The sequence below is a fragment of the Dipodomys spectabilis genome, unplaced genomic scaffold (genome assembly GCF_019054845.1).
Source record: "Dipodomys spectabilis isolate Male_0828 unplaced genomic scaffold, ASM1905484v1 ptg000051l, whole genome shotgun sequence".
NCBI classification, from domain to species: domain Eukaryota; kingdom Metazoa; phylum Chordata; class Mammalia; order Rodentia; family Heteromyidae; genus Dipodomys; species Dipodomys spectabilis.
Genome location: NW_024870728.1, coordinates 22,199,867 through 22,213,325, shown reverse-complemented (window position 1 = coordinate 22,213,325; position 13,459 = coordinate 22,199,867). Strand labels below are relative to the sequence as shown.

Genomic DNA, 13,459 nt, shown 5'->3' with positions numbered 1-13,459 from the left:
ATGCCTGAGGCCCTGGGTTCGATTCCTTAGCACTACATAAACAAAAAGAAAAAAGCTGGAAGTGGCGTAGTGGCTCAAGTGGTGGAGCGCTAGTCTTGAGCTGAAGAGCTGAGGGACAGCGCCCAGGCCCAGAGTTCAGGCCCCACAACAAAAAACCAAAAAAAACAAAACTGTGTTTCATCTATAATCCTAGCTACTGAGAAGGCTAAGATCTGAGGATCACAGTTCAAAGCCTGCCAGGACAGGAAAATACGTAAGACGTTTATCTCCAATTAACCACTAAAAAGCCAAAAGTGAAGCTGTGGCTCAAGTGGTACAGCACAAGCCTTGAACAAGGAAGCTTAGGGACAGTGCTCAGGCCTGATGTTCAAGCCCTAGGACTGGTAAAAAACAAAAACAAAGAAATGTGCTGTTACACCACATCTGTAATCCTTGCTACTCAGAAGATTGGGATTAGAGGACAACAGTTCAATGCTGGCTGAGCAGGAAAGTCTGTGAGACTCTTATCTCCAAAACAAGTTAAAAATGGATCTGTGGCTCAAGTGGTAGAACACTAGCCTTGATCAAAAGATGCTCAGAGACAATGCCCAGGCCCTGAGTTTCAGTCCCAGGACAGGAAGGAAGGAAGGAAGGAAGGAAGGAAGGAAGGAAGGAAGGAAGGAAGGAAGGAAGGAAGGAAGGAAGGAAGGAAGGAAGGAAGGAAAATAGGTGGCTCATACCTGTGTTAATTCTAGCTGCTCTCAGGAGATTGAGATGTAAGAATCATAATTCAAAGCCAGACCAGGCAGTTGAATCTGAAACTCTTATCTCCAAATAACCAGAAAAAATCTAGAGGTGAAGGTGTGGCTCAAATGGTAGAGCACTAGCCTTGAGTTAAACAAGAGTGTGAGGCCCTGATCTCAAGCCCTTGTACCAATGCTTGTGTACATGTGCATGCACACATATACACCCCCCCATCATCTTTAATTTCTAGACTTGTTACAATTATATGACACGTATGTTCAGAAAGCCTATCTATAAATATGGTTTCAGTTTTGAAATGAATTCCACAAAAAAAATACTCAATTCACAGATAGAAATAGACAGGATGATGATATCGTCTACAACAGTATTGATATGGTTTGCTACAAGATTTAAAGTCTTCTACCTTCTACAGTATGGTGTGGAATTCTAGGTATCAGGTACCTTGGGAGCCTTCTCAATTTCAACTAGGCACATCCGGCAGTTTCCAGCAACAGATAACCTTTCATGATAGCAGAATCGAGGGATCTGCATGCCAACCTTCTCACAAGCCTAGAAGATAAAGGAAAAACATGGTTTTGTACTATAATAACTTGATATTACCTTGTTCTTGATTAGTTAGAAGGGGGGAAAAAAAGAGGCCATCTTATTATTATTATTATTATTTTTTTTTTGGTCGGACAGGGACCCTGAACTTTGGGCCTGGACACTATCCTTCAGCTCAAGACTAGTGCTCTACCACTTGAACCACAGTGCCACTTCCAGCCTTTTCTGCTTATTTGATGCTGAAGAATAGAACCCAGGGCCTCATGCCGCATGCAAAGAAAGCATTCTACCACTGAGCCACCTTCCCAGCCCAGGTCTCATTGCTTTTATCCATAAATATTTCTTGATCTGTTTTAACTTCAATTTCTGAAGAGATTTATCATCTTTGCTTTTGATCTCAACCTATCAGTGCTAAAGGTGCCTCAGAAAATTGAAGTTTAAAGTTCTCCAGCATGCTTTCATCTTTTATGGAAGAAAGTACTAATCTGTGCTAAACGCTTTACTTCCTATGTCTTCTTTCAACCACTGTCCACAAAGGCTTCCTCTTCAAACTCTGATCTTGTGGTTTCATACCTGGACTTCCTCCTTGCTTCTTTTGGGCTCCCTTACTTTCCCACACTAGATGACTAGCATCTAGTTCTATCTTTGGTATGATATACTCCTCTTACTACTTACATTCTTTCTGGGCCAATCTCTTCCCAGTATCTGTTTTCCCAAATATGGAAAGTTAAGTCTGCTCCACCAATTATAACTCCTCCTTTTCTGTTAATTCCTTTCTTCTGGTCTATGTTTATATTCTAGTTAGGTCTTCAACCTTCAGCTTTTACTCTGAAATAATTTTATAGCTTCCAGTGTTTTACCTTTTAGTCAGCAAAAATGTATTAAGTTTTCATGTGCTAGACGCAGCAGGCATAAAGGTAAACAAGACAAAATCAGCATCTTAAACTTCTTCACATATTGTATGATTACATCTAGGCCTTCACTTGCAGCTACAGTCCCCTTCTCTAAGCTTCAGACTTAAATAGGCATTTACACATGTACATTCAACAGACAGTTTAAATTTAACCTATTTTTCCCAACCTACATCCCCAAATAAGCTAAAACAACAACAACAACAAAAACCACATTGTTTTCTCAGTCTCCATCATTCCAAAGGCCTGTTAATCTATATTCTTAGTCTCTCCATCTTGTATTCACTTACATTACTACAATGGTTGTTTTTTTATTTCCTTCTCTGAAAATATCACATACTCTTTCCTTACCTTCTTCAGTTTTTCTTCTTTTCAGTTATCAATTGCTACAGTCACAGTCACATTACTAAGTAGCTATTAAATTTTCTGATGGATCTATTGAGTTCTCTAGCGACTATTTTATTTCATGACCAGAACTTCTCTGCCTCAATTACTTGATATACTGTCACCTCATCTTTTATTTGTACTATGTTTTATCAACATCAAATTTTGAAGCTTCCTGAACACAGAAAGCATCTGTTTTAGCTAATTACTTTCTCCATAGGAAATGTGTGAGCCTCTTCTTCTCACATAAATATACCTTTTCATCGTTGGGATCAACTGAAAACTCTTCCTACCAACTCTTATTCATGTCAAAATACTTTCCATTGTACCTTGAACACAGTTTTCTTATATATTTAGTACTTTCATGTGTATTCCTGGGTGAGAGCCCAGAAATGAATGCTAAAATGAACAACATTTGGCTCTGTGATAACCTGCAGATGGAATGAAGCATCACTTCTCCATGACCAAATTTGTTACTTTTATAGAAACTAAATATTTAAGGTATGAATTCAATAACAGAATACCCTTCATATACTTGCTTTATAGAGTACATTCATAGAAATGTCATTAAAGCCAGGCACTGGTGGCTCACACCTGTAGTCCTAGCAACTCAGGAGGCTGAGATTGAGGATCGAGGTTCAAAGCCAGCATGAGCAGGAAAGTCCGTGAGACTCTTATCTCCATTTAACCACCAGAAAACCGGAAGTGGCACTGTGGCTCAAGTGGTAGAACACTCACCTTGAGCTGAAGAGCTCAGGGACAGTGCCCAGGCCCAGAATTCAAGCCGCACGATCAAAAAAAAAAAAAAAAAAAAAGTCATTAAGAACAGAAAAGTGTATGAAAATGAAAAGGACTAAGCAGGCTCAAAACAAATTAATGTTACTCTTTCACAAACTGACGTATGGCAAATAGCAATAAATAGCAATTTATTTATGGTCATTTCAAGTTTCTTAATGGGTATCACTTGGAAGATAAAAATAAAAACCAAAAAAAATTCCATGGTATATAAATGATGGATCACTTTGAAATGCCAAGACTGAAAAATAAAAACATTGTCATGTAGTTTTGCTATCTATGGTTCTTTTTAGAAATAAAAGGTGTATGGGCTGAGAAGGTGGCTCAGTGGTAGAGCGCTTGCCTTGCATGCCTGAGGCCCTGGGTTCGATTCCTCAGCACCACATAAGCAAAAAGAAAACAGCCGGAAGTGGCGCTGTGGCTCATATGGTAAAGCACTAGCCTTGAGCTGAAGAGCTGAGGGACAGCACCCAGGCCCAGAGTTCAAGCCCCACGACTGGACCTCCCCCCCCCAAAAAAAAAAAAGAAATAAAAGGTGTAAAGAATTTTTTTTTTAATCAGAAAAGAACACATATACTCACAAGAATAATTAAAAAACATGTGCTTACTTGAAGGACAGTAGTTCCAGGTTCTACCATCACAGACTGACCATCAACAAATACTTCAATCAAGTTGCTTGCTGCTGTTGCGGTTGTTCGAACTGACCCTAAAAGTAAAGAGGTACAAAACAAATTAATAAAGCTGGACTTCTTAGAGCAGAGATTAGTAGAATAACTATATATAGAATTTTCTTCAGCTTATACTCTTTCTCTAGATCCATACTTTAAAAATATTGAATTATGAAAAAAGCATTTTCAGTCTTGAGTATTAGAATATGGTTATTAAAACTGAGAATAAAAGTAGTGTAAACTGAGACTTTTAATACCATTTTTCGAAACAAAATGAGCATTGGTATTGACATACACATCTATACAGATTTTTGTAACTAAGGTAAAGTTTTATTTTGAAAATTATTCTGATAACTTATAGGTTTAGAATTTGTGAAGAAATATTCCATGGACCTAGAAATTTTCAAAGATAAAGCCTAGTAATCATTAATGTTAAAAAACAAACTTACCATATCCTTTCGGAGAATTGGAAAGGCCCACTAAGGCCCTTCTGACCGGTATCCGTAACATATTGCTAAAAATAAAACAAAGAAGAGTCATATTATTGTAAGAAAACCTCCACTTTATTACAAACTTTTTGGTAGTTTTATGTTTTGGGGTTGTTTAGTTATATGGGGTTTTATAGTACTTCAAATATATTGACAGTGAACATTTCCATATTTTAATATTTTCCCTCAAATTCAGTAGTTGAGAATACTCAGAGACATTAACTTGTGCTATATCATCAGCTAAAAAGCAGTACCTAATGTATAAATTGTGCTTTTAATGCAATGGATTGGGAAGGGTTGTTTTATAATCGTAAGAAAACTTAAAAATACTATAATATAGTCAGCACTTGACTAAATCCTAGTACTCTGAAGGTAGAGCAATAAGATTTTGTGTTTTAGGCCAACTTGTGGAAGATAGTAAGCACTTGTCTCACAAACAAACAAACAAAAAACATGTTATACAATAAAATAGCTGAATTCCTGAAAGAAGGAAGAGATTCAAAATCAACAACTGATGGGCTGAGGATGCTGCTCAGTGGTGGAATGCCTGTCTAGCATGTACAAGGCCCTGAAGGTCAAAACTCAGCGCCCCTAAATTAATAAATCAACAACCAGCATTTTAGACTAATTTAGATCTGAGGATCGTGATTCAAAGCCAGCCCCAGCAGGAAAGTCCATGAGACTCTTAATCTCTGATAAACCACTAGAAAACCAGAAGTTGCACTGTGGCTCAAGCGGTAGAGCACTCACCTTGAGTTGAAGAGCACAAGGACAGTGCCCAAGACCAGAGTTCAAGCCTGACAACCAACCAAAAAAAAAAAAAAAAAGAAAAAAAAAAAACTTTAATATTCCTGCTCTAATACAATATAGAAGTATGCTCACATTAGACAACCAACATATTTAGGTTATTTGTTCAACATACAGTATGAAATGGAACTACTTAGCTCCAACATAAAAAATCGATTTGCAACGCTGAAGAGCTGTCTCATCAGAGGCCTAACTAGGGTATGTGAACAAGTGAATATAACTGGAGGTGAACAATGCTTAAAGGACTACTGGAGAGAGAATAAGGATCGTGCAATCGCAGGAGGATATATATAGCAGGGGTATACCTACAATTCATTTCATCCTACTGTGTTCAGCTTTGTGCTTGGTGTGCAGCAAATTCAGGTTCTGCTTTTGAGAAAATTTTAATTTTTTTCTGTAGTATTTTTTATCTGAAATTCATTCTGAATCTAAGGTTGTGACACCTGCAGACCTAGAGAACAACTGTATCTTTATTAGATGGAAAATGTTAATAACCACTTATAAAACTAGACGACCCTTTTCCACGCTAGAGTATGCCCACCCATGTCCTACACCATACATCTTTCCTTCAAATTAATTACCTTGAAATAGATACCACCCAAGTCCAAGTCACCATTACCTCCTGCCTGGACTCTAACCGTTTCCTCCCTTCCACAGCTTCTACACCAGTTCTCCTCCCAGCAGCCACTCAGGCTGAAAGGTTCTTCCTTTTTGGCCTCTCCCTGTCCTTCAAATCTTGACTTAAAACCTTTTCTTCACTCTTTCCTTAACAAAGATTTCCTACTTCCCAGTCATATTATTCAATTTTATCCTTCTTTATGTTTTTTGGGATTCTATACAAGCTCAATAACTAGTTGCTAAATCAATTACATATCCAGTCCTTTCGGTAATCCCCGGAATTAAAAGCTGGCAGGTGCTCTTGCAGCCTTTTAATGATACACAAATCAATGGGGGGGGGGGGAGAGGGGGAGAACATGGGGGAGGGGAAGAGAAACTTGATGTATATTCACCAGAAACGGACGTCTCATCTTTTTCATACTCTGAATTCGTGCGTGAACGGTTATGTGTGATGCGTGATCTTACTGCATATGAACTGGATCTCTAGAACCTGTAAACAACGTAGCTGTACGATGCGTAGTGGGAACTTTGGGCAAACTTTTCAAATGTCTCTTTTTTTTTTTTTTTCGGTTTTCTGGTCAATGAAATGAGCAAAAGGGGCCAAATGAGAGGTCTGGGCGACGGCCACAGGTATAGCAACTAAGATGCCTTATTCTAGGAGCAGCAGTAGAGATCTGGAAGCGCTCAAGGGTCAAGCCGAAGGCAGTCGTGAGAGGGGTGACGACGCTCCTCACAGGCCATCCTGCCTCCCCCACGCGGACAGGGAGGAAGCCCGCACCGGCCCAGACCCGGCCCAGGCTGAGGACCCTCGGCGGCCCGCACTCCCGGCGGAGTGGCCGCAGGGGGCGGGAGGCGGGCCCGTCAAGGGCAAATGAGTCGCGCGGGCCCAACTAAGAAAGAAAACCCTAAGCCGAGGCACCTCAACCTTCCCGCCCAAATACGACCTCACCTTCTCCCCGGAGGAGTCGAGGCTGCTCGGAAGACGCTTTGGGCTCACGTTGACCCCTCTCAGACACCCGGCCACTTATTCAATATGGCGGCCTCGGCTTCTTCCGTCAGCCGGAGACCGGCGGAACGGAAAGCCAAGAGGGACCAGAAACTCCAGGTTCGACGAGACGACAACTTCAGTCAGTCCGAGGGAAAGTGGGCGGGGAGACGGCGAGGAGGAAGTCTAGGACCCGCAGTTCCGCCGGAAGTGGCTGAGACCTGGCGGCCGAGCGTCTTCGGTCATCTCCGGCACCTCGTGGGGGCGGGACCCTTTAACTTTTCGGAATCCCGGAGACACGAATTCTTGTTTTAAAGACATGCCGCTTTTTATTAGTTTACTTCTGGACGTACGGCGAGGGCGGTTGCGGACGGTTTGTGGGTCACGGAGTCCCGCACTCCCAATTTTTACTGGAAGGAAGTAGTGACGCTCCTTGACCTTTAACCTCCGGCCGGCACGGCGAGGGAAACGCCTCCGTCTCTATATAAGGAATTTTCCGGCCGGCTTGAACCCTTTTTTTTTTTCCACCCCCCGTGTGTGGACGCCGGGCGCGGGCTTGTGCTCCTTCCCTTAGCCGCTGCTCAGCTCCCGGATACGGCCGCCGCTATGGGCTTCGGAGACCTCAAGAGCCCCGCGGGCCTCCAGGTGCTCAATGATTACCTGGCGGACAAGAGTTACATCGAGGGGTGAGCGGACGCGGCGGCTGCCGGCGCGGGCCGGGCGGACGGGGCCACGTGGCGCGGGCCGGGCCGGCGCCCGGGAAGGCAGGCCTGCCGGCCCGGCCGACTCGGGCGCCTGGGAGGCCGACGTGCCCCTCCAGTGTGGCCTGCGGGGAGGGGAGGGGGCCGCGAAGGAGAAGAGTTCCACTGCGCTTCCTGTTCCCGTCCCTTGGGTTCCGTCGGGTTTTGCCGCGTCTTTGCCTCCATTTGGTCAGTGGTAACCTGCAGGCAGGCCTTTAAAGATGAGAGATTGCAACCGGAGAGGGACACACATTCCTCGAGGTGGCCCCTCGACCCAGATTAGACGGTCTCTGATCTCAAGCAGCTTCTGATTAAATACATCTAAGGAGGCTTAGGCCCGCCTGGTAATAAATAGGTGTGGTCCCATGAATTCGCTTGGCGAGCTTGGGATGTGCCGAGGTTTACTGGCTGATGTAAAGGTGTGTGTAATTGTGCTTCTGCCACCCGCAGGTATGTGCCATCGCAAGCAGATGTTGCAGTATTCGAAGCAGTCTCGGGCCCACCTCCTGCCGACTTGTGTCATGCCCTTCGTTGGTATAATCATATCAAATCCTATGAAAAGGAAAAGGGCAGGTAAAAGTATCTTTGTATTCACTTGAAGCAGTAAGAGAACTTTCTAAGCTTAAGGTTTTCACACAAAATTGTACCCACAATACTTTTAGCCTCATTAGAAAGTTGTAAATTTCTTTGTGCTCCTTGAAGGTCAAGAGACTGAAATCTCAGGGACAACAGCAGTTCAGGTTTTCCCCACACTGCTTTGCCTATGTGCTTCGAACCTGGTGGAGGGAGACGCAGAATGAGAATGTGGCTCATTCATTTCAGTCCTTGGCCATTCTTCTGAAACTGCCAACAAGGATGGAAATTTTGGAGGGTGCCCACTAAGACTGGAATTGAGCATACTTAATGAGATCTCAAACAGAAATGTTGATACTGAAATAGTTACTTGTAGTGGGTATTGATTATAATGTCTCATGTGCTACTAATGTTTTTGGGTGGAATTGGACATGAGCCGGTTGCTGGTGGCTCACGCCTGTAATCTTAGCTGCTCAGGAGGAAAAAGAGTTGGACATGAATTACTTACCTGGGGTTGTAAAGAGTATTAATTACTATTACAAGAGGAAGTGAGCATAGTGATAAAGTTCTCTTCCTTTGACCAGTAAAAGATGTTACACCAACCTAGAGGTGGTCATTCAACAGAACTTTTTTTAAGCCTGCCAGGAGTGAAGAAACCTTTGGGCAAGTATGGCCCTGCCAACGTGGAAGATACCACTGGAAGTGGAGCTGTGGAGAATAAAGATGATGATGACATTGACCTCTTTGGGTCTGATGATGAGGAGGTATGTACCTTTTTATCTGAGAAAGTAAATTGAGAGGCAGTTTATCTTCGTGCATAATAAGCATAGGCGCTAGCCATGTTATTTGGACTTGAGCCCTGGCTTCACTTAATCATTTGCCTTTTAAATTCCCACTGGTTACATGATGAATAAAATCAAATCACCATCTTTCGGCTGAGCCTCATGATGGATTTGCTTGTTTCTGATAAAGTTGGTCATTTTTGTGATGGCTCTTCTACCAACAGTAAGCAAAGAAACCAGCTTTGTTGAAGTCTATTATATTTTTTCTGCACAGGAGAGTGAAGAAGCAAAGAAGCTAAGGGAAGAACGTCTTGCACAGTACGAGTCAAAGAAAGCCAAAAGTAGGTCATTTGACAATTAAGTAATTTTTTCTCTTCATATCATAATAATGTGAGTAATCTTTCAAGCATATTTTTATTAATAGATCAAATCTTCTATGAAGTTTTTTTTGGGGGGTTGGGGTTTTTTTTGTTTTTTCGGTCAGTTGTGGGGCTTGAACTCTGGGCTTGGGCGCTGTCCCTAAGCTCTTCAGCTCAAAGTGAATGCTCTACCACTTGAGCCACAAGTGCCACTTCCAGTTTTCAAGTGGTTTATTGGAGATAAGAGTCTCACTGACTTTTCTGCCCGCGCCGGCTTTGAACCGTGATCCTCAGATCTCAGCCTCCTGAGTAGCTAGGATTACAGGCATGAGCCATCGGCGCCTGGCTTGGGGGGCAGCAGGGAGGTTGTTTTTAAATAAACCCTCCACAGCTACTGGTCTGCAGCTGTTCTTAATAACAGTTGTGGCATTCCTCTGTGGGAAAGAAACTGTTGCACAGTTAAACACCACTTTCTTAACCAAACAGAAAGAGGGCACACAGTGTGACAGACACAAGATGTATTCTCAAATTTCGTTTGAAGAGAAGATCTATTCCAAAACAGGTCATTTTGGATTATGGTGGGGGGAAAATTTTACTACATAAATAATGCTGTTTTTACTCTTCTAGAACCTGCGCTTGTTGCCAAGTCTTCCATCTTACTAGATGTGAAGCCCTGGGATGATGAGACAGATATGGCAAAATTAGAGGAGTGTGTCCGAAGCATTCAAGCAGATGGCTTGGTCTGGGGGTCCTGTGAGTTTAGTCTTTGTATTTTGAAATAAGTATTGAATTTGTGTACATTTTCAGCCTTTGCCCATCAAGACTTTTCTGAGCTTTTTCTTAATCTTTTTAGCTAAACTGGTTCCAGTGGGATATGGAATTAAGAAGCTTCAAATACAATGTGTAGTGGAAGATGATAAAGTAGGAACAGACATGCTGGAGGAACAGATCACTGCTTTTGAGGACTACGTGCAGTCCATGGACGTGGCTGCTTTTAACAAGATCTAAAATCGCCCTGATCATTGCATTTAAATAAAAGTTTGAAGGATAAGCCTTGCTTCTCCTGCCTGTTAAATAAAGGGTGTTGTATATTTTTCTTTCGGTATGTAGGTGCAATTACCACAGAGTTGGGCTCCCAGCCCAAATGTCCTTTTATGGGAATGAATCTGATTTTTTTTTTTTTTTTTTTCAGGTAGGGGTAGGGTTTATTCAGTAGACCTGCTGGGACCAGGCAAGGTTGGCACTCCATGTGGCTAGGAAAGGCCTGGGAATGAGAGAGAGCTGGGAAAGAGCAGAGAGAGCTAGAAAAGAACAGAGAAAGAGGAAAGAGCAGAGAGAGAGCAGGGAGAGCTAGAAAAGAATTGAGAGGTGAATCTGATTCTTATCTAAATTATTTTGGTTGGATGCCTGATGACAGGTCTTGGTTCAGCATTAATAGTAAACATTTAGCACTTGTGCAGTCCGGTCTTCAGCAGAGCATGATAAGGATGCAGTTTGTTTGAGCTCAGCATTTTCAAATTGGAATTCAGAGATGAAAAATTAACAAGTTTCATCCAAAAATAATGTTCTTGGATTTTAGTAGATGTACAAGAGTATCCGGATACCTAACCAGCCCAGGGTTTTGGCTTCTCAGAATTGGCAGTAACTTATAACCGCTTAACCATGTTACAACTCCTGCGTTGTGGTTTGGGGTTGTTATCCTGGGATGAACGTTTATCAGATTCACAAGATGCTTGAATATTGAATATTTCACTTGGACAGGGGAATCCAAAGATAGATATTGGGTACAATAGTGTTACACAGGAATAGTTTTGTTGTAATGGTACTAGGATTGTACCGTTGAGTTACATCCTCAGTCCTTTCGGAGACAGTAGGTTTTTGCAAATTTAGAGCTTGAAAAGGTGGTTTTTTATGAAGGTTTATTTGATAATTTTGTTTTGGGTTAGCGTTTCCGTTCAGCCAGTCAATATATTAGTGAAACATCCGAAGCAGAAAGCTTGCAGGTTGCTGCAGAAGCCAGCAGAGGGCAGCATTTGTTTTTCTTTCTGGAAAGCCAGAAAGCTGCTTAGGAATACTGGAAATGTAATCAGGAATGTAAGTAAGGTCTTAGTCTTCCTTACATCAGTGTCTATAAACATAGCAACAAAAGTTAGAGCTCTGTCTTTACACACATGTATTGTCTGAAATTCTGAGACTGCCCAGCCTGTAAGCCATCTGGACCTTATGTTAGAATTCTCCAATACACACTTGCACCTAGCCAGGATTTTCCAAACAGTGCTGTCATAAGTGAATAAAGATGGGCACAAATGTTTTGACACTTACCTCAAGAGATAGGGTTTTATGTACTTTCCCCGAAAGCCATCCTAGGCCTGTGTTAGGTAATATAAATCAGTTGTATAGAAATGCCATTTGTATCCTTGAGAAGTATTGGAAATTTCTGCCTTGGTATCTTGAAGCTCAGGCCACCCTGAAGCACATTGAGACAGCCACTTAGCTAGCCTTGTTACCACCCCCACCCCCACCTCAGGCCTCTGCTGTTTGCATTGTTAAACTCCAGCTGGGGCTTCACACAAAGAAGCTGAGGTAATATCCTCTCCTCCCCCATCCCCTTGTTTGAGCTCCTAACTCAGAATTGTGAAAAACGGTATGGCTTCTTTAATTAAGGTCTTTATTAGCATATGTGGGTTCTACAAGGGGGACTTCATTGTGACATTTTTCATACATGCATACAATGTACCCTATTAGCCTCCCCCCATCACTTATTGCCTCTTAAAACAATTTCATCAGGCTTCATTGTTCTATTTTCATATATGCAAATAAAATACTTCAACTTAATTCGCCTGCTTCTCCTGCTGATACCCATCTCAACTCATTTTGCTTTTCTATCATCCATTTAGTGTATATTAATAAATGACTGTTTTAAGCAACTAGATTTGTGGGCCGTGTTAATCAGTTAGCTGGAAATTCTAAACTAATATAGCCAACTAATTCATAAAGGTATATACATAGATTGAATATATATATATATTAGGAATAATTCTTGTGGGGCTGGGAAGTTGGCTCAGTGGTAGAGCACTTGCCTTGCATGCATGAGGCCCTGGGTTCGATTCTTCAACACCACATAAGGAGAAAAAAAGCTGGAAGTGGCACTGTGGCTCAAGTGGTAGAGCGCCAGCCTTGAGTTGAAGAGCTGAGGGACAGCGCCCAGGCCCAGAGTTCAGGCCCCACGACAGGACCCCCCCCCCCAAAAAAAAAAAAAGACCCACAAAAACAAGAATAATTCTCACTATGTCCTGGTATGATTAGTTCACACCTATAATGTTAGCCACTCAGGAGGCTGAGATCTAAGCCAACCCAGGATTAAAAGCCGGAGTTACAGGTGTGGCTCCAATGGTAAAGTTCTCCCTGTGAGCCAAGTTTCAAGCCCCACTAATAATATACACATATAAAATAAGAGTTACTTGTGCAAAATTAAAATTTTAAGCAAATATACTTTAACATTTTTGAAATTATATGTCTTTTTTTTGGCAGATTATATTTGAACTGAGGCTGTTTTTTTGATGGGGCCTGTTTTTGCCATAGTTGGCCTTGGACCAAGATCTCTTACCTGTGCCTCCTGTGTAGGATTATGACATGCATCACTGTGCCTAGGTTTGTTGTGTGTGTGTGTGTGTGTGCCTTGAAATGGAGGTCTTGCATTATAGCGAGGATGCCCTTAAACTGCCATCTTTCTGATCTCAGCCTTCTCAGTAGTAGTAGTAGTTAAGCCTAGTTATCTATATTACAATTTAGAGCTTTTAAAATTGATGGTTAAGGGCTGGAAGTGTGGCTTAGTGGTAGAGTGCTTACCTAGCATGCATGAAGCCATTGGTTCAATTCCTCAGTACCACATAAACAGAAAAAGCCAGAAGTGCTATGGTTCAAGTGGTAGCGTGCTGGCTTTGAGCAAAAAGAAGCTCAGGGACAGTGCCTAAGCCCTAAATTGAAGTCCCAGGACCGGCAAAAAAAAAAAAAAAAAAGATGGTTAACCAGGGATAGGGTAAATGTAATCCCAGTTATGTG

At 42.1% G+C, this 13,459-nt stretch overlaps 2 protein-coding genes and 2 non-coding genes across 7 annotated transcripts in view; 3 read left to right on the top strand and 1 right to left on the bottom strand.

Annotated features, from left to right (window-relative positions):
• Positions 1–7,023, bottom strand: part of Ndufs1 (NADH:ubiquinone oxidoreductase core subunit S1) — a 36,149-nt gene extending 29,126 nt beyond the window's left edge. The window contains exons 1-6 of one of the 4 annotated variants that reach the window (XM_042679144.1): positions 6,908–7,023; positions 6,351–6,448; positions 5,284–5,330; positions 4,495–4,559; positions 3,986–4,083; positions 1,186–1,293 (exon numbers count right to left, since the gene is read on the bottom strand). In XM_042679144.1, the coding sequence (XP_042535078.1) occupies positions 1,186–1,293; positions 3,986–4,083; positions 4,495–4,555 (267 nt within the window). In that variant the 5' untranslated portion in view covers positions 4,556–4,559; positions 5,284–5,330; positions 6,351–6,448; positions 6,908–7,023. Of the gene's footprint in view, positions 1–1,185; positions 1,294–3,985; positions 4,084–4,494; positions 4,560–5,283; positions 5,331–5,654; positions 5,727–6,350; positions 6,449–6,907 lie in introns of those variants that run through there. The other 3 variants (XM_042679145.1, XM_042679143.1, XM_042679146.1) reach the window with 3 other exon arrangements.
• A 404-nt stretch (positions 7,024–7,427) lies between these two features.
• Positions 7,428–10,448, top strand: Eef1b2 (eukaryotic translation elongation factor 1 beta 2). The gene is made up of 6 exons (XM_042679309.1): positions 7,428–7,629; positions 8,134–8,256; positions 8,894–9,020; positions 9,313–9,379; positions 10,025–10,150; positions 10,251–10,448. The coding sequence occupies exons 1-6, from the start codon at positions 7,550–7,552 to the stop codon at positions 10,403–10,405; spliced, it is 678 nt and encodes a 225-aa protein (XP_042535243.1). The 5' UTR covers positions 7,428–7,549; the 3' UTR covers positions 10,406–10,448.
• Positions 9,152–9,231, top strand: LOC122107595. The gene has a single exon (XR_006147381.1). It is a non-coding gene; the product is annotated as a small nucleolar RNA SNORD51 (small nucleolar RNA).
• LOC122107597 lies at positions 9,781–9,912 on the top strand. Its single transcript, XR_006147383.1, has one exon. It is a non-coding gene; the product is annotated as a small nucleolar RNA SNORA41 (small nucleolar RNA).
• Positions 10,449–13,459: the final 3,011 nt, after the last annotated feature.

Excerpts from the sequence above, each read along its gene's own strand:
- Eef1b2 (XM_042679309.1), top strand. The coding sequence starts at position 7,550 with ATGGGCTTCGGAGACCTCAAGAGCCCCGCGGGCCTCCAGGTGCTCAAT. Across the intron at positions 8,257-8,893 it reads TATGAAAAGGAAAAGGGCAG|CCTGCCAGGAGTGAAGAAAC; the intron begins GTAAAAGTATCT and ends ACTTTTTTTAAG. Across the intron at positions 10,151-10,250 it reads TGGCTTGGTCTGGGGGTCCT|CTAAACTGGTTCCAGTGGGA; the intron begins GTGAGTTTAGTC and ends TAATCTTTTTAG.